Genomic DNA, 25053 nt, shown 5'->3' with positions numbered 1-25053 from the left:
TTGAAAATATCAAGATCATTACTGAAAGATGCTTGAATTAGCTGAAGTGGAACAAGAGATTTTCCCTGAACTGTCTCAGGACAGAATCAGCTTGATATCTTACGAATTTTAACTGAAAGCATCTCAATGTTTCGCAGGAACAGTGTCGAGTGTGAGAACCGCTCGTGAGATGGAGATCAACATTAGTAAATAAGTCATTACAGAAGAAGCTAAGTGTAGCCGATCTCTTCCTAAAGACATCCCGAAATGCTACCTGTCGATCCAACGGTAACTTCTCTGAGTTCTCGCAAAAGGAAGAAATGTTCATAACCGTAATACAATCCGCAAATTGAATATTATTCTATACTAACTTTCAGCGATAAGCTCACTGGGAAAAATACGCTGTCCAGTCACATTAATGTGGCTCCCATTGCGAGACGTGCAGGTGAGTCAGTGAGGTTCTGGAAAGTGCCGGCATGGATACGGAGCTATGCCGACTCCAATGCCGAGGCCAGCTGCGTTAGGTTTCTCAGCTGAAGATCCATGATGCGAGCACCATGATCAAGGTGGTCCCAGAGATTCGCGACTGGGTTTAAATCCGACGAGTTTGGTGAGCAGGGCACGAACCACCCACGTGCATTGCGAACTGTGTGACACGTTGTATTTTCCTGCTGGTAGATGTCGTTGTGCTAAAGATAATCAAACTTTATGTAGAGATGGAGATAGTCCCCAAGGATAGATTTATACTTGAGTTCATCCATAGCGCCTTACAGAATGTGTACATCACCGAGGGAATATTACGAAAATATTCCCCAAACCATAACACTCCCTCCTCCGGACTGGAAACTTCCTGCGATTATTGCATGTGCTTTGCTTTCAGACTTTTCAAACCGATGCAGAGGAAAAACAACCTGTATGTAGTGGTGGACACAGTCCCGAAGCATAGATGCCTTCCAGAATGTCGAAAACAGCCAGATAATGCCAAGAAAATGTTCCCCAAACCATAACGTCCCCTTCTCCAGCCTGGAAACTTCCTACGATTGTTGCAAGTGGTTAGCGTTTAGCCATTTCACGTCGATGGAGCATGGAACGTGATTCAGCTCAGAAGGTCATCTGTCGCCGCTGAGTGGGACATCCATTTTCCTTCGGTATTGGCATGAAAATTCCAGCCCTCGTCGCCGAAAAGCAGAAGTTGCATGGGTGTATGCAGCAGCATTCACTGAATGGTCTTTGAGGAGACACTATTGATAGGCCCTTGGTACGTCTGGGTCGTTAGCTCCTTAACAAATGCACGTCTATTCGCTCGTAAACGTCTCCGTGGCCGTAGTCCGTGGTGCACCACAGTTGCCTTGGCGGCGATTTTGGTAGAGCCATTTTGCTATGCTCGGTATACTTTAACCACGGGGGCACTGGAGCAGTTTAAAAACCTAACCGTTTCGGAAATACTTCAACCCTTGACCCGCAAGCTAATGATCGTGTGGATTTGGACTCATTTAGTCGCTCCGATTTCGCATTAAAAACAACAACTGTACTTCTTTCTGCGTTCGCCGTGGACACGCTTTTTATACCCTCCACTGATACCAACCACCTGTGAGTCGTTATTACACGCTGACGTCGAACATAGCTGGTGGTCACAATTATGTGACTGGACCGTGTATTAGTCACTCCTCCTAAAAGAGGCAACAGGTAGTCATATGTCAGTACATGCGAGAAGGTTGTATGGAATCAGCTGAGTACAATGGATCAATGTGGGGACGTAACTATGACACAAAGGAGCTATCGTGTTTGAGACATTCCTAAGACCATACCGTCATTTTTTCTAATCAGTGCAGACCTCCATCTGTTTACAATGAAGCGCCTAAGAAGCTGATACAGGCATGTGTATTCAAATACGGTCATACGTAAACAGGCAGAATACGGCGCTGCGGTCGGCAACGGCTACATAAGACAACAAGCGTTTTTTTTCTCTCTTTTTAATCTTATGGGCTTAACTGCTAAGGTCATCAGTCCCTAAGCTTACACACTACTTAACCTAAATTATCCTAAGGACAAACACACACACCCATGCCCGACGGAGGACTCGAACCTCCGCCGGGACCAGCCGCACAGTCCAAGACTGCAGCGCCATAGACCGCTCGGCTAATCCCGCGCGGCCAACAAGTGTCTGGCGCAGTTAGGTCGGTTAGTGCTGCTGTAGGTTGTCAAGATTTCATTGAGTTTGAACATGGTGTTATAGTCGGCGCACTAATGATTGGACACAGTATCCCCGAGGTACCGATGCAGTGGGGATTTTCCCGTATGACCATTTCACGAGTGTACCGTGCATCTCAGGAATCCGGTAAAACATCAAATGTCCGACATCATTGCGGCCGGAAAAAGATCCTGAAAGAACGATACGACCGACAACTGAAGAGAATCGTTCAACGTGACAGAAGTGCAACCCTTCCGCAGATTTCTGCAGATTTCAGTGCTGGGCCACCAATAAGTGTCAGCATGCAAACCATTCAACGGAACATTATCCATTTGGACTTTCGGAGCCGAAGGCCCCCTCGTGTACCCTTGATCACTGCACAACACAAAGCTTTAAACCTCACCTGGACCCGTCAACACCGACATTGGACTGTTGATGACTGTAAACATGTTGCCTGGTCGGACGAGTCTCGTTTCAAATTGTATCGAGTGGATGGACGTGTACGTGTGTGGAGAAAACCTCACGAATCCATGGACCCTACATGTCAGCAGGGGACTATTCGAGCTGGTGAAGGCTATGTAATCGTGTAGGGTGTGTGCAGATCCAGTGATATGGGGCCCCTGACACGTCTAGATACAACTCTGACCGTATGTAAGCATCCTGTCTGATCACCTGCATCCATTCATGTTCGTTGTGCATTCCGATGGACTTGTGACACTCCAAACGTCCAGAATTGCTACAGAGTGGCTCCAGGAACACTCTTCTGAGTTTAAACACTTCCACTGGCCACCAAACTCACCAGACATGAACATTATTGAGCATTTATGGGGTTCCTTGCTACGTGCTGTTCAGAGCACCCCCTCGTACTCTTACCGATTTATGGTCAGCTCTGCAGGATTCATGGTGTCATCTCTCTCCAGAACTATTTTAGTCATTAGTCGAGTCCATGCCACGTCGTGTTGCGGCAGTTGTGCGTGCTCGCGGGGGCTCTACACAATATTAGGCAGGTTTATCAGTTTCCTTGGCTCTTCAGTGTGTATGATTCGCAGCCACGTAGCTTAGTTTAAGAACGGTGGTCACAAAAAGATTCTAGCCGACAGAACCAGAGTCGTGTGTCACGCCATGTCATTGTCATTCAGTTTCAAAGCTGATAGGAATTTCTTGTTAGAGTATGCAAGTCCATCTCAGCCAATTTTCCAGTGAACGCTGCGTGGAGAATTGCGTCAAATGGATATCTGCTGCCGGGTACCTAGCAAAGCTCTGACATTCATAACCGCACTTAAAGATCTTCACTGCACCAATAAAACACAGAAACTGAACAGTAGGGTGAACGCTTTTAGTGTGGTTCGACGAGTCGTGATTTGGTCTATTCTAGAATTATGCAACATCTAAAGGACATAGTTCAGGCCGAAGGGAGTTCCGTGATTTTTTACTGTATTAATACCATGATCTAGGCTCACTCATTCAGATTACCGTGAATATGAACCACAATGTTTATTTCCGAATTATAAAGAATGTAGCAACCAGACGCGGAAACATAATTTATTTATCTTGTTGCAAATCGATTTCGCTGATATCAGTCATCATCGGTGCATTTTTCTAACCGAGACATACCATAAGTAGAAGTACTGTATTTGGCAGATTTCTGTCATGATAGAGCCGGCCGCGGTGGACGAGCGGTTCTAGGCGCTTCAGTCCGGAACCGCGCGACTGCTAGGGTCGCAGGTTCGAATCCTGCCTCGGGCATGGATGTGTGTGATGTCCTTAGGTTAGTTAGGTTTAAGTAGTTCTATGTTCTAGGGGACTAATGACCTCAGAAGTTAAGTCCCATAGTTCTCAGAGCCATTTGAACCATTTTTATCGTGATTAAAATCTGCCAAGGACAGTACTTCTACTTATGGCATGTATCGGTTACGCAAATGCACCGATGATGACTGATATGAGTCGAAATCGATTTGCAACAAGATAGATAAATTATGTTTCCGTGACTGTTGCTACATTCTGTATAATTACATATTCCACGGTCCCTGCACAGAAAGGGAACCTTATGGAGCCCAACATTCAAAAATATTTCAGAATTCTCGGTGAGAAAATGTTGCACTTTCTTCCACATCTTCATGGCGATTATGCTTCTGACTCTCCCATCTTCGAAGATGAAGGAAGAAAGAAAGGATTTAGGTTTAACGGCCCGTAGACATCGAGGTCATGACAGACGGATCACAAGCTCGAATTGTGTCAAGGCCGACGAAGGAAATCTGCTGTGTCGTTTCAGAGCAACCATCCCGGTTTTTGCCTGGAACGATTTAGGGAAATCACGAAAACCCAAATCTGGTTAGCCGGACGCTGGTTTGAACCATCAGCCTCCCACCTTGCTTGGTCTTCGAAGACGACAAAAGCCGTTTTGACCACTTCGCCACCTTTCTTGGTCTTCGAAGATGATAAAAGCCGTTTTGACAGGGTTGCGCATGTACATTACGCTCAGGCGTCCTACAGCACCTTGATAGGCCCACCGAAGCAGAAGATCTTAATCTCAGAGAAAATATCTTGATTATTACGCTACAAGATAGTAACGAAACGGGAGAGAAATATCTTGTAAGCTCGAACAGCCGGCGTTACTCAATCACGCGTAGGTACAACAGCCGCGAGGCGGGAAGCGTAAGCACTTCAATACCGTTACTCTGTCAGGAATGCAGAAACGGCTCCTTTCTTAAGCGATACTGCGAGTGAGCCTAGCAGAAAATCGTTAGAGGAGCACAGACCAAACTGCCTTCGTTAATCTCGTAGCGTTTTATAAGAGACACTAGGTAAGACGTAACATCACCTAACAGGAGTTTGACTAAGCCGTAAAGATACTGTAACAAATGCGTTAAGCAAATGATGCTGACAACAGGAGAAGAGCAGAACCGTTTTGGTCGTTACGAATGGCGTAGAGTGGAGCCTCTCTTCGGAGACGTAATTACTCCATCCCCACCAACTTAGAGCACTCGATCAACAGTGTCGATTGCGTTTTTGTCGTTCGCACTCGATTCTCTGATTATGATGTGGTAACATTTTATGTGTGAGACTGTTCTAGTGTTGGTCTTACACTTTCTACCTCACGAGATCAGCGATCCAAAGTCATTAGCTGATGGAGTCCAGCGTCCAGTACCGACATCAGCGCTGCAGCCAACACTGAAGGGTACTCAGTGGTCTACCAACATGGTTGCCCTAAAACTCCTGCGTCGCACATCTGACGGCCTATCCTGCTGGTGGACCAGCTTCAGCATTCAGCATGACATACAACATAATGGTCCAACGCGGGCAGTTATCTGGGAGGGACTGAGTACTCCCTGAAGCGATGCGTGAATCACAGACGTTCGTCCCTGTCGCCACAATCTCAAAATAGGGCTCCCGACAGGGCGTGTCTGTCTCGCCAGAGGGACGCAAACCGTCACACCAGGATGTCACCGACTTCGAGTTGATGGAGCGTCCTCGGCAGCCGTTAGTCCTCTGCTGGAATCAGTGGATTCCTCTCCGGATTATGTAGTTACCAGCCATCGCAAAAGACATGGCAACGACTTGTAATCTCAGTAATAAATGGAATATTCTTCTTGCGTCTACTGACGCCACACAGGTCCTCGGTCTGGATCCTACATAACAGTAGGCATTTCCAGCTCGGCAGTGGGCGATCCTTACACGAAGTACGTGCAACACCGGGTGAAAAATAAAGATTCGCTTCATTCGGTAGCTGTTTGGGATCCACTTATCACTGGCTGGTTTCAGCAGGATTCGGCATACCTGAAGAAACTTTTGAAGTGGACTACCACTTTCGTGGCTCTAGACAAATTTTCCGGCGTTCTTAGCATATATTGCCCATTTCAAACGCTGTGTAATTATTACATTACATTCTTCACCTTTTTTGCCGAAAATCGTGTACTGCAGCCGACAGCAGTGCCCTTGCATGCAGTGGTAACGCCAGATAAGCTCTGACCTCTCAGGCGCCACTGTTATGGTGGGGAGGATATGTAGTGGCCCCGGCTGCTGCTCTGGGGAGAGTACTCCAGTCGGCACACACACACAAGCACAGAGGAGAGGCTGGTCCGGCGGCGTGCGGTGCCTGCCGTGCCGTGCCGTGCCGTGTGTGCATTAATATGGCGCCGGTCGCCTCATTAATGGGCGGCTAGTGTTGTGGTCGGCATTAGCGGCGCTGGTGTTGACACGGCGGGGCCTGTTACGGCGCCCCGTCGAGCTGCCACACCCTCGCTACCGGTGGAGGCGGCCCACCTGGCTAGCGGGGAGTACGAGGCCCTTACGGAACGTCATGTACTGCGAATACCTTGCGAATGTAAAAATGGCAGATCTTAGTCACTTACGTATATCAACAACCGCGTTCGACACCTGGATTACCATTAATCTTCTCAACAAAAATAATTTTACTTGTTTGTATAGTGGTGAAAATAAATGTTGCACATTGTCGAAACTTTTATACTGAACGTTGTGCTCGAGAAATATGATATATACACATCGGTTTGTCTGTAATATAATCGTAGCGGTAACAATTCATATTCCTACCGTAAGAGGGCAGTATTTACAGTCTACGGCAACTATGTCACCTGTGGACATTGCAGTATTCCTGCTGTGTGTCATTACGAGACTTATGTTCCTTCAGGATACTTCGGACACCAAGAACGTACGATCAGAAGTTCCGTAGAGTCACTCTAATTGAGAAGAGAACGAGACAAATGGACGTGTCAGCGTATGTCGCTTATAGTCAAGATGATGTCTTTAGTTAAAAAGATCTAATAAATATTTATTTATTTACAAACAACCGGTTTCGACAGGCTTTGCCCTAATCTTCTCGTATGTAACATACGTGAAATATATCTCATTTCATGAATTATGACGCAATATTTGAGATCACAGTTCTAGTTTAGTATTACATGAAACGCAAATGTAACTGTACGTTTACATACCTTCAAAAATTCTAGTTGTACGATGTGTTCCTGTTGAGTTGGACCTATTATATGGAACAAGTTTCTAGCAACAGGATCAGTTGAGGATCGTCACGCAGAAGGAAAACAACAGTCGCGCGAAACCAATATCTCAGCACCAGTACTACACGTCTACGGCGGCAGTTCCAAACGGCTACTAGAGTGCACATGTAAACACAAACAATACGAAATAGGCTCCATGATCAGAGATTTCGTGCCGGAAAACCATTTAAGGGTCCACCTTTACATCGTATTCGGAGAATGGTTCGCGTCATACAAGCACCAAGCCACTCTCTGTGCACTAGACAACAGTGGTATATAACGTTCTTTTCTGATCAGACCCCTGTCAGAATCCACGCTGACAATACTCCCATTCGTGTGTAGAGGCAAAGAGGACAACGTTTACGTACTAACTGTATCGTTGATCGCCACAACTGTCCTGGCGGTTCAGTCATGTTTTGAGCTGGAATTATGTGCGACCGCAGGACACCCCTTGTGCCAACACATGGGAGGAAGACTCGAAGTATCGGGACGACGTCCTTGCACACATTTTGACTTCATTTGGTGAGCATATTAGAGCGGGATTCGTGTTAACGGACGACAGTGCACGCCGTTATCGTCATAGTCTTGTGAACTCTTTCGTAGTGGAGCAGAGAACCAGTCGGACAGAATGGAGTCCACATTCTCCAGATCTGATCTGCATTTAGAATGCATGCGCCATGCTAAAACGAGCGGTTTGCAATCGCCCTGTACCACCAGAGACCTCACAGAGAATCATAGAGGCCACTGTGGAGGAATGGGGCAGCAGCCCACAGTCTTATCTGGACTATTCGGTAACATGTATGCCTCACCCAACTCAAAAGTGTGTCCAGTTACAAGACTTGATTGATAAACAATGTGGTTTGCAAGATGTCAGTGAGACTAAGCTATAGTGTTTGCAGTGTAATCTTTTGTTAGACTTTGTTTTTTGTTTGTGCAAATCGAGTGGAAATGTTTACTATCAAAAACAGTCTTGATCACAAATTATTTATTCCAGTGACCGGTTTCGACCACAACTGTGGTCATCTTCAGACCAATGAGCAAGAACCTTCTTCTGGTGGTAAATCACTGAGTAGTGATTTACCACCAGAAGAAGGTCTTGCTCATTGGTCTGAAGATGACCACAGTTGTGGTCGAAACCGGTGACCGGAATAAATAATTTGTGATCAAGACTGTTTTTGATAGTAAATATTAGTAATGACTTTTGATCACTGTTTGCTCCCACAATGTATTCAAAAGTAAGTGGAAATTTGTTGATCTTCTTCGTATTTGCTTTCTTATAACTGTATGTGACAGAACAAAATCAGCTTTGTTCCCTGTTATGTCCGGTATTGACAATGAGGCAATCTGCTGCTTCAATGTGACGAACAACCAAAGCTGCAAATTTGGCTGTTGGTCGTACTGAAATAGCGTCACAAGTTGCTGACCGTTCAACATTCCAACATGCTGCAATATTCAACATTTATTTTGACCACTGAATCTCACTGCATCCTTAGACCTAGCTGATCATACAAGAAAGGTTTCTTTGATACTAACCGCAGTATTTATAAATACCTTCACATGTTTTCCACAACGTTATTAAGTCATCATAATCGAAATAAGATGTCATTTCGCGAACAAATACCACCGTATATGCACACCATAACGCACAAAGAATTTTTGATGCTGATTTCCTGTTACTGAAGAAGAATATATTACTAAAATACCTCGTATACCTCTTTACCTAAATTTACTCTTATGTTGAAGAGCTAATCATAATCATGAAATCAAACAATTATTTATTATGTGAAAGATTACAGATTAGCTCAGACCGCACTTTATTGATGTTGACTATTCATACGACATACATGTTCGACTTCGGACACACATTCCATTATCGACGAAATAAGTGAATGGAAGAACAGATGATACACACCGGTATCTTTCCACAATACTTTACCACCTGCCTCTAGGTGAAACAACATAATAATAAGTAAAAAACTTTTATTTAACAACACATACGAAATCTGAACTGACGATGGAGCATACCAACCATTTCATTTAATCGATACACGTAATGACCTCGGAATTAAGATTACACTCGTTGCTCCTTTTTAAGAGCACTGTGCAGCAAGAGTGGCACATTGTCAGAAGAGACCTGCGTACGGAGTTTTTGCTTCACAGTGTGCGTTAGAAATGGCAACTGGAAACCCACTCCAGAGTTAAAATTTGAGGCATAGAACGATTATTGAATGCCAGACGTGTAAATTACAAACAGTGTCACAGGTAAATTCTGGAAGTATATCGACCGAATAAAATGTCACGTCGAGCGGTGGTGAAATGGTGCCAACCGTTCGACCAAGGCCGCATAGAAGCGGCTGTCACTGACTGAGAAGTGCAGGTCTTGTAACATGCGATTATCATCATTTCGGCAAGCTGAAAGAACATAAGGGGGAAAGAGATTATCCAACGATGACGATTTTCACACAAAGCTTTTCGAACTGCTATCTGACCAAGGAACTGATTTCTGTCCTTGTGGAACTGTCCAACTGGTATAACGTTCCAGCCGCTCTTTACAGAGACCCGTCGACTGACGAAAAGTAGTTTGGTGTATCTGTGTCAATTTGAAGTGTAGTTCATCACTCAATAAAAGTTAATTGACCAGCTACAATAAAGTGTAACTTACTTTTTGATAATCCCTTATGGATAAAACAGGCAGCCATATTAGAACCCGTTGCCGTTACTAAGACAGAGCTGTACAGAGGTCGGGGAATGTCCTCGGTGGAAGCTGACGAACTAACTTTCGTCTTCTCATTACGTGCAGCCGCACCCCATAGAATTTAGGTTCGTTGTTCAGTTGATATCGTGGATATGTTTACCTAAAAGGTTTCATCTACCAGCAGGATACCGACTGGCATTATCGTACGTGAAGTGGTGGACCAACTGCACCTCCGACGACCTGTGTATGTTGTTACAGTTCTTCATCTCTGAGCATTAATAAAATGCATCACTTTACCAGGGCAGCACCATCACAAATGTGGTCGGCCTCTTTCTGCTTTACTCCCCTTAATACACTGACAACTACTGTGCCTCCAGATGAATGTGCGACTCGATTTTTTATGTAATTTTACCTTGGGTTATATGTAAGAGTACATTGATCAAAAAATGGCTCTGAGCACTATGGGACTTAGCTTCTGAGGTCATCAGTCCCTTAGAACTTAGAACTACTTAAACCTAACTAACCTAAGGCCAGCGCACACATCCATGCCCGAGGCAGGATTCGAACCTGCGACCGTAGCGGTCAGGCGGTTCCAGACAGTAGCGCCTGGAACACGGCCACCCCGGCCGGCCGTACATTTATCCATTCAATCGTGATGTAATTACGGACTCCAAAGTAAATGAATATTTATCTACACTGCCATTAGCAGGATACACACTGCCGGACGCCTGCCATACTGACCATCTGCACTAAACCTATGACGTACAGTTTGATGGAAAAATTCAGCTTCTGAGGAATAAAAAGGGAAATTTAATGTTTGCCGTCATGTTGAAGACGAGGTCATTAGAGGCAGGGCATAAGCTCCAAAAGGATGAGGAGAAGAATGGCGCGGAAATCATCAATCTGTAAGAAGTACTTTCATACGTTTCAGCTTGTCGTTGAACACGTTCGAAGTCTTCTGGTGTCTGTGCATAAACACATCCATTGGTTCCAACTAAGTCTTCTCCAAGCGGCATAGTTCAAGGTAAATGGCTGGTACATCCCTTTGTAGTCAATTCAGACTAGCTCTCAGTTAATTTGGGAACTCTCGTTGAGGTCATGTGCCTAGTAAGTAACTGACTACCGAGTTGGATAGTAATCTGACCACGCCTTCTCGATCAAAGAATTTGTTCCGGAATTCGGCTTAAGAGGTTTACCGAAACAACGAGAAACTTAAAAATGCATTTACGAGCTGATGTTTAATCTCTGCGAATTTATCGTCTTCAGTGCGTAGAGGCTGTATTGAACCAGTAATCGGACTTTGTCGTGTAGCTAAGGCCAATTATCTCTGTAAAGTGCTACTTTTTCGTTGATCTTGTAGTAGCCTACGCTTCTTCTCGGTCAGAATCGTCGCTAAAACATTTAAATACTTTCTGGATTTACATAAGAAAAAGAAAAAAATTTTAGACTCGCGCTTTTCCTATCTTACTATTCATAACCAGTTTGCAGTGTCACCTATTGTACACAGATAAATAGACATTTACTACAAAATGGTATTCATTCTGTATTCGTAACAATAGAGCGGAGATGGTAAACAAACTTTTGTGATTTAAATAAATTAACTGAATTTGTGTTCGAATTTTCAATGTTAAAAATAATATTATTAAATCGCAGATGTAAGCACAAACAGAAACATCATATATGGCAACAGTAATATGTTTTACGCTGAACATGTCAGCCTCGGTCAACTGTACAAATAAGGTGATTAATAAGCTTCAATAATCGTCTAAGTGGTGCATCTGTAAAAGGTGTACTTTCAAACAAATTAATTATCTGAGATAATTACAGCTTGGTATTCGAAATACCAGAAGTGCAGAATCAGGCATAATGGAGTTCTGAAATGTATTTGGTGAACTAAATTAAAGAGTGCTTCGTCACAAGCATATTTGGGAACTATTGAAAAACTTTGACCACCCTGATCCTACTATTCAAAAAAGAAACTAGAACCAGTATGAATAAGACGAGCGCTCTATAACTGTTTCTGCCGATACCTTGCAAACAGAGTGCAAAGGACATAGATCAGCATTCAAAAGAAGTGAAATTTGGATATTTGTCAGGTAAAGGAAATACTCAGGGTAGCATCTCAGGACCAACGTTGTTCTAAGTACTCGTCACTGACATTCTATGCAGTGTTTCACAGGCATAAAAATATTTCCTTTTCTGGTAGTAGCAACAGTGAGGTCGCAGACACAACTTCAGAATACTGAGCAGGGAAAGCAAATGAAGACGCCAATGAAACTGGTCAGTGGGTAATAACCTTTCATTGAACATAAAGAAACAGAAATAATAACAGCTTAAAGAAAGAAATACTGTCAAAATGAGTGTAGAGCATGATTTCGTAAATTAGACAGCAAACGCAAAAGCATTAGTGAGGGATAAAGGTTAGAGATGAAACAGAACGGGGCCTGCCACGGTGGCCGAGCGGTTCTAGGCGCTCAGTCCGGAACCGCGCGACTGCTACGGTCGCAGGTTCGAATCCTGCCTCGGGCATGGATGTGTGTGATGTCCTTAGGTTAGTTAGGTTTAATTAGTTCTAAGTTCTAGGGGACTGATGACCACCGATGTTAAGTCCCATAGTGCTCAGAGCCCAACAGATACACTGGTTTAGTGAGTACCTTCAGTACATTATACACCTTGTCCTCTTATCTGTTTGTAAGTACCGTATCTTACGTAAATCCTATGGAACAATTTTCGTGGATTACAGACACTCAATAGAGACACAGTTTTCAGGTTAAGGAATAGAGGTGTGGGTGTAACAAATGTGACCCATTTTAATGATATACTGAAGGGGTGGGAACAACTCTACCTCTGCCATTCGTCAAAGCATTATTAAGCATAAAAACTAGATTGAGAGTGTTGAAAGGGGGAGCCCGTTAGCTCCATACATAGTATACCTCTACCTATTAACGGATGACTCTGAGCACATCGTGTTAGAAACGGATGTCAGAAAACCACACTGCTCTCATTGTTACGCTGACGAAGAGTACTTATCTTGGCCATGGGCATCAATATCTGCAGGAGTTCTTGGAGCACCCCATTACACGTAACTCCCCCATACATTGAAAACTCCCTCATCTGGCACTGAAGTGCACTGTTGTTAGGAACATAGAGCATCGAACTAAGCTGCTTCAGAAGCCTAAAATTTTTCCAGTGGAACTGAGCCACCACGAAAATGCTTAAAACCACCTCCAGGTTTTACAGGCCAGTTTAAGGCTATCGTGCGAGCAAATCACCGCCGAAGAGAACAAAAAATTAAGCTTATGTTTGTTGCTGACTGGTTAAACGTGTTACACCTGAAGGGCTGTCCCCAGCAAAAATACGGAAACTCATGATGGCCTTGTAAAATAATATAGAACTCGAACGCCCAGTGTATAAGACCTACGAGTGTGGTGATGGTAACAGCAGGCTGTGCGCACTATAGACCATCAATGCCTACGAATCACGGCAGGTTTTTGGGCCTACACCGTCCCAAGAAATTGGGAAATTGGAACGGACACGTAACTGGATTCGGCAAACCCTGCCATGACATGGATCAGAGCATATTCTAACGATTCCATAACATCACATACATGAGACCAAATTATGCAGGAGGCAGGCAACCATTATTATAATAATCAGAAATTTTGCATTCAGGCTGACTGGAACTAAATGGAAGAAGACAGATATCAGGCAATGAATGACTTCAGTGTTAATATGATGCGTTTAGAAATTTATCCATAATTAGATATCCAAAAATGGTTCAAATGGCTCTGAGCACTATATGACTTAACTTCTGAGGTCATCAGTCGCCTAGAACTTAGAACTAATTAAACCTAACTAACCTAAGGACATCACACACATCAATGCCCGAGGCAGGATTCGAACCTGCGACCGTAGCGGTAGCTCGGTTCCAGACTGTAGCGCCTAGAACCGCACGGCCACTCCGGCCGGCTTAGATATCCAGGATCGATTGATGCATGTAAACATGGCGATTCAAGTTCATTGTTAAACAAAAAGTGTGCGAATGTTTGTTTCATATACAACTCGAAACGCCTGATCTACGTGTAGCAATCGCTCCTGGAAATGTGAAAACGAATAAATTCAGAAAATCATCATACAGGGTGACAATTATTGAACTACATGAAATAAAATCATCGTGAATTCTGAACTGCTAACGTAACGTGTTCAAACAGTACGGTTGGCCGCGGGGCATGATGGGAGTTAGTATGTGCTGTATGGTTAGGTTAAGCAACGAAGCCCAGTTTCATTTGGAGGGTTTGTCAATAAGCAAAACTGGCGCGTTTAGGCGACTGAGAAACCGTACTTCAAAAATGGTTCAAATGGCTCTGAGCACTATGGGACTCAACTGCTGTGGTCATCAGTCCCCTAGAACTTAGAACTACTTAAACCTAACTAACCTAAGGACATCACACAACCATGCCCGAGGCAGGATTCGAACCTGCGACCGTAGCGGTCGCGCGGTTCCAGACTGTAGCGCCTAGAACCGCTCGACCACCCCGGCCGGCTACCCGTACTTAGCGATCGAGAAGTCTCTTCACCGTCAACGGGTGACTGTGGTGTGCAATGTCCAATCAAGGAATAATGGGTGGGATATTCCTTGATGGCATGGTGACAATCGAACTGTGCTTGGTATTTGAAGATTTGGAAGATGATTTCATCCTCATTATCCAAAATATCCCTGATTTCGATAAGAGGTGTTCATGTAAGACGGAGCTCGATCCTATCGAAACAGGAGAGTGTTTGATGTCCTGGAGGAGCACTTTGGGGGCCGCATTGTGGCTCTGGGGTACCCAGAGGCTACTGGCGTGGGCCTCGATTGGTCACATTCCCGGATATGAAAACATGAGACCCCTTTTTGTGGGGCTATATTAAAGACAAGGTGTGCAGCAATATACCCAAAACCACTGCTGAGCTGGAAATAGTCGGTCAGGAGGTCATCGACAGAATCGTTTTCCGACATGCAGAATTTCGCTATTCGTCTGCACCACATCATCGCTAATGATGGTAGACGTATCGAACAGATCATAACCTAAATCTGAATAGCTGTAGTGACGTTTACATGTTGAATAAAGTGTAAGTGTAACTGATTTACATTTTTTTTCATGTAGTTTAGTAATTGTAACCCTGTGTGAGCAAGAAAGACATTCGTTGCCTGATTTTTGACTTTTAACATTGCAATCAAGTCAACCTGAATTATTCTACAGTGTGTTCGGAATTTCCCGTTATAAACTTCTAGAGTTGAAGAGTTGAGTGAGCACATAATATCTTGAATAGAAATCCATATCCGGGAACGTACCATTTCTGTTCTACGACGGTTTCGATGCAGATGTTTGACTTATCCACTTATGCTTGAGCAACTGAGTTAGCCGTCACGCAATACAATTATTAGGTAACAATTCGGAAGGGAACACAGCGAAAGATCCATTTACCATTTAAGCATATTTGTTTGTATTAACACTTAAACGTTATGTGTTTACATTATTCCAAAACAAAAGAGAACCCAACACGATGCACGAGTAGAACAGTACTGATTCATTACAACAGTGGCTCGATGTGGCGGGCACCAACGTTGTTACAGACATTGTACCTACGAAGCACGTTCTGGTACACACTCTCCATACCATCTGGCGTCTCTTCAGTTTCTAGTCCAGTGGCCATAACTTGAGTCATTAGATCTTCCTCTGTCGCTACAGGAGTCTTGTAAATTAAACTTTGCATACGACCCCACAAGAATTAGTCCATAGGAGTTCAATTCGGTGATCACGGCGGCTCTGAGGTTGAACCACTTCGGCCTATCCATCTTCCAGCATATCGTATGTTGAGATGTCTCCGAACCGCACATGAAAAGTGAGCTGGTGCAGCCACATGTGAAACTACATTCTCTGACGCCTTTCAGTGGCACAGCTTTCAAGAACGTGTACAGTACGTTTTGTAGGCAGATCAGGTATGCAGGACCAGCTAGCTTGAGTGGAAGCAGACACTACACATCTTAATTGAAACCGTCGTAGAACGGAAACGATATGTATATACATGGGTTCCTATTGAAAATATTATGTAATTACTCCATCTACATGTTCTAGAAGTTTGTAACGGGAATTTCCGAACATCATGATTGGACAGATTCTGGGAAAGTGTAAAAAATGAAGAGATTGGGATTAAAATCACATGAAATATCTTAGTTTTAGACCATGGCTTGCGAGTGTGAAGATGGTATGGTCGACTGCCTTATTTGACGATGAACGTTGCAGCCTCATTTTTCTATTTCACTACCCACAATAGCAGTTTGATAGTGCCGGAACTCGAATATTTTCAGACCTGTCACAAGTAGCTATGAATGGGACAAAAGGGTTCTCATTATGGCCAAGGACGTCATAGCCGGTTCCATGTATTACGCTGCGACCATTGATCACATGGCAGCGACCAGTTGATAATTACCGGCAGATGATGGGTTGAAAGTTTAATCACTTCTCATGGCTGAAACCTCGACATGATTTTATTAATTCATATCTCTGCAAGACCATACATCGTACACATATATTTTGCAGGGTAAAAATATTATTAACTGTTGCACTAGTAGTTCTGTCAATGACGATGTAGCGTGAGTCACACCTTACTTACGTTACCAAGAAATATAGACGATAAATTCATGCCAATATTTTCTACAAAGAAGCAATACTGAAAAACAAACTTCGTAAGGAGATTAAAGAGGAAACTTACAACAAAATTATCAAAAATGCATTTGAAGAGTGTCACTTAAATTGAACAGGTCTTCACGGGTTTGAGTCACTCAGAACGTTTTCAGACAGTGTTTTGTTCAGCTTTATTATTGTATTTTATAACCGCGGTGACGGGGGGGGGGCGCTATTGAAAGCGGTAGCTGTGGCTCGGTGGTCTTTCACCAACCAGGCGTTGTGAGTTGGCATGGCAGGTGGCCTGGACGGAAGTGGCCTACATTCACTTTAGACGACAATTACTCCTGACATTCCACATTCGCTTACATATAAAATAAAATGGCCTTCCCTTCTAAAACTACCGGACAGTGACCTTATCCACAATCAGCACTTTTTCGAAACAGATGTGGACTGTTGAGGTGATATGTACGTGACGGGACCATTGTCATTTCAAGTACCCACATTTTACACAAGCAGGGTCTTTGCTGCAGGCACACCAGCATATGCACAAAGATTCCACAGTTCATCCGACACAGTGATAGATGGTGAGAAGGCAGTCCATTATCAGCTCTCAGTCTGTGAAAGACATGACTTGGATAAAGAATTTCTTAATATAGACGTGCGTACCTTCATATCGCTCCATGTTGAAATGTGACTGCGTATGTTATAGGTATCACATCTATGAGAGTTATGGCTGTTTTTATACTGTTGAGATAGGTGGTAAATTCAAACTACGTGGCTCATAATCCCTGCATTTGAAAGTCTTGATGGTGTATTCGGTATACTATATGTTGCGGTTCTACACGTGCTCTACAGTTAAGCGTTCTTTAGAACACCAGAAATTTAATAATCATAGGCATTCGACCTCTCTGATGGGTCTTGACAGTAATATATTTTTGCAGATTTACTTAGTGGAATCGGTACTGTGTGCGGCCCCTTGTTGTGTTACTGCAATATTTCTCTTTCATAACACGTAGGACATGTGGCCGCAGAAGGTTCTATACATAGCGCTAGCGCATTGCTTGGTGTGAAAGCACGCACTTAAATTATTAAGATATTGATCAACACACTAGTAGTGGGGGTGGTGCGTCGCGCCACAGCGATTTCTGGATAGAGATGCTAACCGCAGGGTATTCGAAGAAGTGCTCGTCTAACATCAGTGGACGAACACAACCTGTAGGAATCCTAGACTGTTTGGTTTTAGTCAGTGCCAGTCTAGCGTAACCTTCTGCGACTTCTCTGTAAAAGAAAGAATCTGTGGGTAGGTCTTTTAACGCCCGTCATAAAAAAATGACTTTCCTGCAAGCGTTTGTAAATGGTGTAAGTACTACGATTTTGTACCGGTTTTCGAATGTATGTCAAATAATTTCATCCGTTTCAGATTGTCATCAGATACGTTAGACACCCTGAGGTGTCTGTCCATTCACACATCCAATGGTTCTAATATAGTCTTCTCTGTGAGGCATAGGCGGAGAGAAATGTGCTGATCCATCCTTTTGCAGTCCAATCAAACTAGCCCTCAGCTATATTGGGCAACCCTCGTTGATGTGAGACAGTGCCACTCTGAAAGAGTTTCCGTAGATGAGACTATCTTCCTAGTACGTAACTGTGTGTTATGTTGGATAGCAACCCGACAACTTTTTTTGGTGAATGAATCTTGCCGTCGTAAGGTTTACCAACAGAGCCAGTGTAGTTATTTTTGTTGTTTCTAAATTCGCAGACAGTGTCATGGGTTTTCCGTTTCAGCGCTGTGGCGGAGGGCATCCCCGCAGACAACCCGCACCTGGTCCTGCTGTTCTTCATCTCGCAGCTGCTGCTGAGAGAGCTCGACAAGTGCCGACGGCTCGTGCAAGTGGTGCCCATGGATATGTCCAGTCTGTATGGTGAGTTCACCGAGAGAATGAACGGATGACTACGGAAAAATACGTTCGACCTTTCACGATACAACCAACTCTCTGGAACACAAAGAGTTCCTCCATTCCATTTTTTGTGACATATGCGTGGTGCTGTAATACAGAAGAGCAAATGAGCATGTGCGAATGAACTAGCTTTCTGTATAGTTCAGCAAACGGCGACAAATTTTCCTATTCTTCTCATATCAAGCATACACTATTTCCCACTGCATACAAAAGGAATGTCGTTCCCTTCCCGATACCTACATTTGCGTTTACCTGGGTCTGTCTAAATTTCATAGGGGAATCTCCTGAATAGGTCCATAAAAGAAGGCATGGACGATTATCTTCGCTGTCCTTTGCCGATCCGAATTTATGTACCGTCTGTAATGACTGATTTATCATCGGAAAAAGCATTAAACAGCTATCTTTCTTATTTTCTAACCACATACTGCTACCAGCTGATAAATATATGTGCACATGCCAATGTGTGAGGGTCCTCTTATCCTAGACATGGCTTTTTGTATTGTGGTCTGAAGATGAATGGAAACGCTCTAAACCAATTACTGTTTTCCTGTAAGCAATCTTGGCCTGTAAGGATTTTACAAAAAAACCATATTCATTGAAATAACAGATCGCTATCTCCTCACGTAATGTGCCAAGTAACTACAAGTTAAATCAGTATTCGATGTTAATAGATTTCTCTTCTTCAGGAACTCTTTTTCTTGGCACTGCCAGTCTACATTTTATGTCCACTATACTTCGGCCCAAATAGCAAAATTCATCTACTGCTCTTAGAGTCCGTTTCCTGATCTAAATCCCTCAGCATCGCCTGTTTTAATTCGTCTGCATTCCATTATCCTTGTTTTCCTTTTGTTTATGTTCATCTTACATCCTCATTTCTAGACACTGTCCATTCCGTTCAAATGCTCTTCCAGATCCTTTGCTGTCTGTGACAAACTTAAAATGCCATCGAAAAACCCTAAAGATCTTATTTCTTCTCCCTCTCCTCTCATTTACCAAATTTTTCCTTTACTGCTTGCCCAATGTTCACGTTTAATAATATCGGGGATAAGCTACAAATATGTCTCACTCCCTTCTCACGCAGTGCTCCCCTTCCAAGCACCTCGAATCTTCTAAATCCCACTTGGACTTTGCATAACCTGTATAACCTTTCACTCCTTCCATTTTAGTTCCGATACGTTTAGAATTTCCGTGTATACCCATTAAAATCGTCAAAAACTCTCCCCAAATCTAAGGAAGGTATAAACGTAGGTTTTCCTTTCCTTGACTATCTTCTAAGATGAGTCGTAAGGTCAATATTGCCAAGCATGTTTCTCCGAAATCAAAACTCAACTTCCCCGACGTCGGCTTCTATCATCTCCTCCATTCTTCTGTAAACAATTATTGTTCATATTTTGCAGCCGTAACTTATTTCTCTGAACTGGCAGTTCGGTAATATGCAAACCTGTCAGCATATGATTTCTTTGGAATTTAAAGTATTACATTCTTCTTGAAGTCTCAGGCTATTTTGCCTGCTTAATCCATCTTTCACAACAGGTAGAATAGTTTCATCATGGCTGACTCATCCAGGGCTATCAGTAGTTGGAATGTCGTCTATTCCAGGGGCCTTGTTTCGAATTGCCGGCCGGTGTAGCCTAGCGGTTCTAGGCGCTTCAGTCTGGAACCGCGCGATCGCTACGGTCGCAGGTTCGAATCCTGCCTCGGGCATGGATGTGTCTGATGTCCTTAGGTTAGTTAGGTTTAAGTAGTTCTGAGTTCTAGGGGACTGATGACCTCAGATATTAAGTCCCATAGTGCTCAGAGCCATTTGAACTATTTTTTTGTTTCGAATTGGGTTTTCCTGTGGCCAGTCAAATTCTTCTCGCAGTGTCATAGCTCCTGTCTCATCTTACCTAGATCCCTTTAACATTCTATAATAATGCTTTAAATTTCATTTCCATTGCATAGCCCATCTACATTTTCTTCCCCTTTTCAACTTTCCCTTCTTCGCTTGGTACTGGTTTTCCTACTGAGCTCTTGATATTCATACAACTGCTGTTTCTTTTCGCCATACGTCTCTTTGAACTCCCTATAGGCGGTATCTATCTTTCCCCTAGTTATATATGCGTCTATATAAATACATTTGTCCGCCAGACATTCCTGCTTAGCCATTTTACACTTCCCATCAATCTCATTTTTTAAACATTTTTATTCTTCTTCGCCTGCTTCATTTGCTGCATGTTTATATTAACTCGTTTGCTCTATTATATTCAGTATCTCCTGTGATATCCAAGTACCTCTGCCACGTCTTATCTTTCTGCTCCTATTTGATCCTCCATTGCCTTCACTATTTCATCTCTCAAAGCTACCTCTTCGTCTTCTGCTGTATTCTTTTCGCTTGTTTCAGTCAATCGTTGCCTAATAATCTCTCTGAAATGTCATCTCCTTTTTTACTACGTTCTCAATTCCTTCAGTCTTAATTTACAGTTCATAACCAATAAACTGTCGTCAGAGTCCAGGTCTGCCCCTGGAAATGACTTACAGTTTAAAACCTGGTTCTGAAACCTGTCACTTATTACCATATTATCATTCAGAAACCTTACAATGTCTCCCGGTCTCTTTCACACATACAATATTCTTTAACTGTTCGTAAGTCAAGTCTCTTTTTATAAACTCTGATAGGCCATAAGTAAAAGACAAGCATGGACACAGAGTTATTTTATTACTAAAAGTAACAAAAACGTGTGGTTACTTTTCGACATAATCCAGGTAATTATTGAGGCACTTGTCGTATCTGTGGAAATGAATACCAATACTCTCTTCATTAAATGTTGCCGTCAACGATTTGAAATGAGTCCTGATGTTGCTTCGAAGCTCCTCATTACTTTAGTACTGCTTCCCTCCTAGCCACTTCTTGAGTTTCAAGGAAAAACTGAAGTCGCAGGTGATCGAAAGCATTTCATTGAAGTTTCTAAAGGAATCACTGGGTTTCGCTAGCACTATGAGGACAGGTATTTTCACCATCGGAACAAGTTCAACATGACTTTTCTTTTGTTTTGAATGGTTCTCCATACGCTCGACCCATTCTTCGAACAATTTCTGCCCCGCTATTCCCTTCTGCTTGCAGGAAACGAATAACACTTCGACATTGGCGCTTGTCGTGATAATCAATTGAGGCGGCCACGTGTATGTGACAGCAGCTGAGCACGGACTGACGTCTTGAAATTAGCAGTGAGTGTGAATGGTTCTGGAGATGAACGGTCACCTGCTGCGTAAACCACCCGCCTGCCGCTTGTCGGGCGTTCTTGCCGTGCTATTGAAGATTAGAAGAAAAGACACTCGTACTATAATCCACTCCTTCACAATTGATATCAAGCTTTCCATGCCGTTTCGCTTCATCAGAAACCTTGACTGCAGTCCAAAAAAGCGTGTATAGAACCAGATTTTGTGGCGACTTCTCTTAACGAATCTTATTGTATATCCTATATCCAACTGCGTCATTCGCAAAATATAAGTAATATCATGTTTAGTGAGAAATCTCTCTTACCATTTTATGGTGAAATACGGGTGCGAACACAATCTTTTCCTTTAATTTGCATTTGTTGACACTTCTTTAAGACCAGCTCAAAAATAAACCAACAAATCGATAGGACCAGTTTACGTGGGTGTCCCAGAGGAAACATCGTGAGCAAACAAAGGTAATCATACTTCTTGCTGACCGGGGGCCATCAGTCGTGTTTCTACACAAAACTAATTATATGGAAGAGATGATGACTGTCTTCAAAGTTCCAACGCACAAAAATATTTACTGAGTTCTAGGATTCGCTGTCACAAGTAAAAAGTGGCTTAAACACAATACATAGTGCACAGACACTGACAGCTGTGGAACAGAGCACATACATACGTCATAATGTATGACATTATATGCTGTTTCCATATTTCCTCCTTTCCTCTCCCCCTATCCACAGCTCGTGGTCTAGTAGCTAGAGTTGATGCCTCTGGATCACGGGGTCCCAGGTTCGATTCCTGGCTGGATTGGGGAATTTCTCTGCCCAGGACTGAGTGTTTATGTTGTCCTCCTCATTTCATCATTATCATCATCATCATTTGTGACAGTGCCTAGATTGGATTGTGTAAACATTGGACTGTGTATAAATTGGAACTTTGTACGAGCGCTGATGACCGCGCAGTTGAGCTCCCCACAAACCAAACATCATCATCATCATCAGCCTCTCCCCCTCCCCCCTCCCCCCTCTGACATAGGCCAACTGCCCTGATGTTTTCTCCTTCCAGCCTGTGAATTCGTAAACATGTTTTTTCACCTGGCAAGAAGTTATCTGTCAGGACTTGAATGCTTACCTACTTGTTTCCGTCGAGCTATGATGTGCATGGCTATTTATACAAACAGGTCATTTACAGAATAAAATTTAAGTCCACTGTTGCTAAGTTTAAACAGTTCCCCTCCGGCACCACGGTTTAAACAACTGTCGCCCTACATTTGAGTCTAACTTATCATGTGCCCAATGGTGCTATGTTTAAACAATTTCCCTCTGATGTTGAATTTTATACGATTCCCCTTCACCACTTGACATCATAGTTTAAAAAATTTAACCTGCCACCAGCTATCATAAGTTCCAAACCCAGCAACTCACTCCCCAGGTGAGTTTAAAATGGAGGGAATTTCGCAAAATTCCCTTGTCCTAAGTTTAAAAATATCGAGTAATTCAAAATCCACTCACCCTAAGTTTAAAATGATTGCAAACCAGCCGGTTGTCAGAATTACTGAGCAGCACTTGGGAAGCCCAGAGGGGTCAGAACTATATAGCTCTTGTCCTTATTTTAGAACTGTACACCTCGCTGATGCAAATTGTATTGTTGTCAACTACTCATCACTGTCGTGCGTAGTGAGAAAAGAAACAGGCGAGGTATTCACTGGCACCGTCACTGAAATACTGCGGCCCCAGGCTGTGCTCTACCAAGATGGATGTCGCGTCATAAGCGCTGGCTCGTGGATATAGGTGGAAAAATGCAATGAAGATCCCTAAGGAAGGTCTGTGTGATGATATGATTGAAGAAAAAAAAAGGGAGTTTATGTGGAAGACACAGGGGATCTAATATTAAAGTCTGACATTAACAGGCAACGGCCGTGTGGCCGAGCGGTTCTAGGCGCTTCAGTCTGGAACCGCGCGACCACTACGGTCGCAGATTCGAATACTGTCTCGGGCATGGATGTGTGTAATGTCCTTATATTAGTTATGTTTTAGTAGTTCTAAGTTCTACGGGACTGGTGACCTCAGATGTTAAGTCCCATAGTGCTCAGAGCCATTTGAACCATTTTTTAACATTAACAGAACATTGAAGACTTGGGCTCAAAGAAGGTGGACGGCACAAATAAAATTTCTCCGAAAATTCTAAAATTATTGGAGGAATAATTATTGGATAAAGTGCAATTAAACGACTATTCGGCATGTACAATCTGTAAATCTGGGGACTTACCATCAGAAGTTCTAAAAAATTTTATCACCCACACCATTCCTATGATAGCAACGCCAGATACGACTAACAACTGTTGCACAATCAGCTTAAAAGTTCATGCATCCAAGTTGCTGACAAGAATAACGTACATAATAAAATATAAGAAAATTAATGATGTGTTAGAGGACGACCAATTTGGACTAGAAAGGTAAAGGCAGTTGAGCGACACTTCTTACGCTACCCTTGCAAAGTTTAAGGATCTAAAAGAAGTGTTAGACAATGTAAAATACGTAAAAAATTCGACATTCGCAGAAAATAGTTGCACTCTATAGGGAAAAAACGTTTAATATATAACATGTATAAGAATCAAGAGGGAAAAATTACATTGCAAGACGAAGAACACACTGCTTGAATTAAAAACTGTGCAAGACGGAGATGCAGCCTCTCTTCCCTATTGGTCAGTCTGTTCACAGAAGAAACAATGACAGAAATAAAAGAAAGGGTTAAAATTTCTGGGGAATCGACATCAATCGAACGATTCGTGGATGAGGTTGCCGTCCTCAATGAACGATATGGGCAATTACATGACATAATGAATGGAATAAACAAGCTACAGAGCACGGAATATGGTCTGAGTGTAAAACAAAGAAAGACAAAAATAATCTTGAGTAGCAGAAATGAGATTTCCGATAAACTTACCACCAAAACTGTGGAAGAGAAGGAATTATGCTGTCATGGAACTAAAATAAGGCATGGTGCACAGCGAAAGGAAGACATAAAACCTAGCCTTCCACAGGCAAAGATGGCATACCTGGCCAAAACAAGTCTACTACGCTGAAGAGCCAAAGAAACTGGTAAACCTGCCTAATATATAATAGGGCCCCCGCGAGCACGCAGAAGTGGCGCAACACGACGTGGCAGGGACCCGACTAATGTCTGAAGTAGTGCTGGCGCGAATTAACACCAGGAATCCTTCACGGCTGCCCATAAATCCATGAAAGTACGAAACAGCAGGTTGCTGTGCATCCCAGATATGCTCGATAATGTTCATGTCTGGGGAGTTTGACGACCAGCGGAAGTGCTTTTTACTCAGAAT

The 25053-nt window shown here is 43.1% G+C and overlaps 1 protein-coding gene across 1 annotated transcript in view; it reads left to right on the top strand.

Moving 5' to 3' along the window:
• The window catches only part of LOC126262905 (uncharacterized), a 318098-nt gene that overhangs the window by 260552 nt on the left and 32493 nt on the right, over positions 1–25053 (top strand). Inside the window, exon 3 of the mRNA XM_049959809.1 lies at positions 18334–18470. Coding sequence (XP_049815766.1) covers positions 18334–18470 — 137 coding nt within the window. The remainder of the gene's footprint in view (positions 1–18333; positions 18471–25053) is intronic.

The sequence above is a fragment of the Schistocerca nitens genome, chromosome 6 (assembly GCF_023898315.1).
Source record: "Schistocerca nitens isolate TAMUIC-IGC-003100 chromosome 6, iqSchNite1.1, whole genome shotgun sequence".
Lineage (NCBI taxonomy): Eukaryota > Metazoa > Arthropoda > Insecta > Orthoptera > Acrididae > Schistocerca > Schistocerca nitens.
This window is presented reverse-complemented; position numbering and strand designations above follow the sequence as displayed.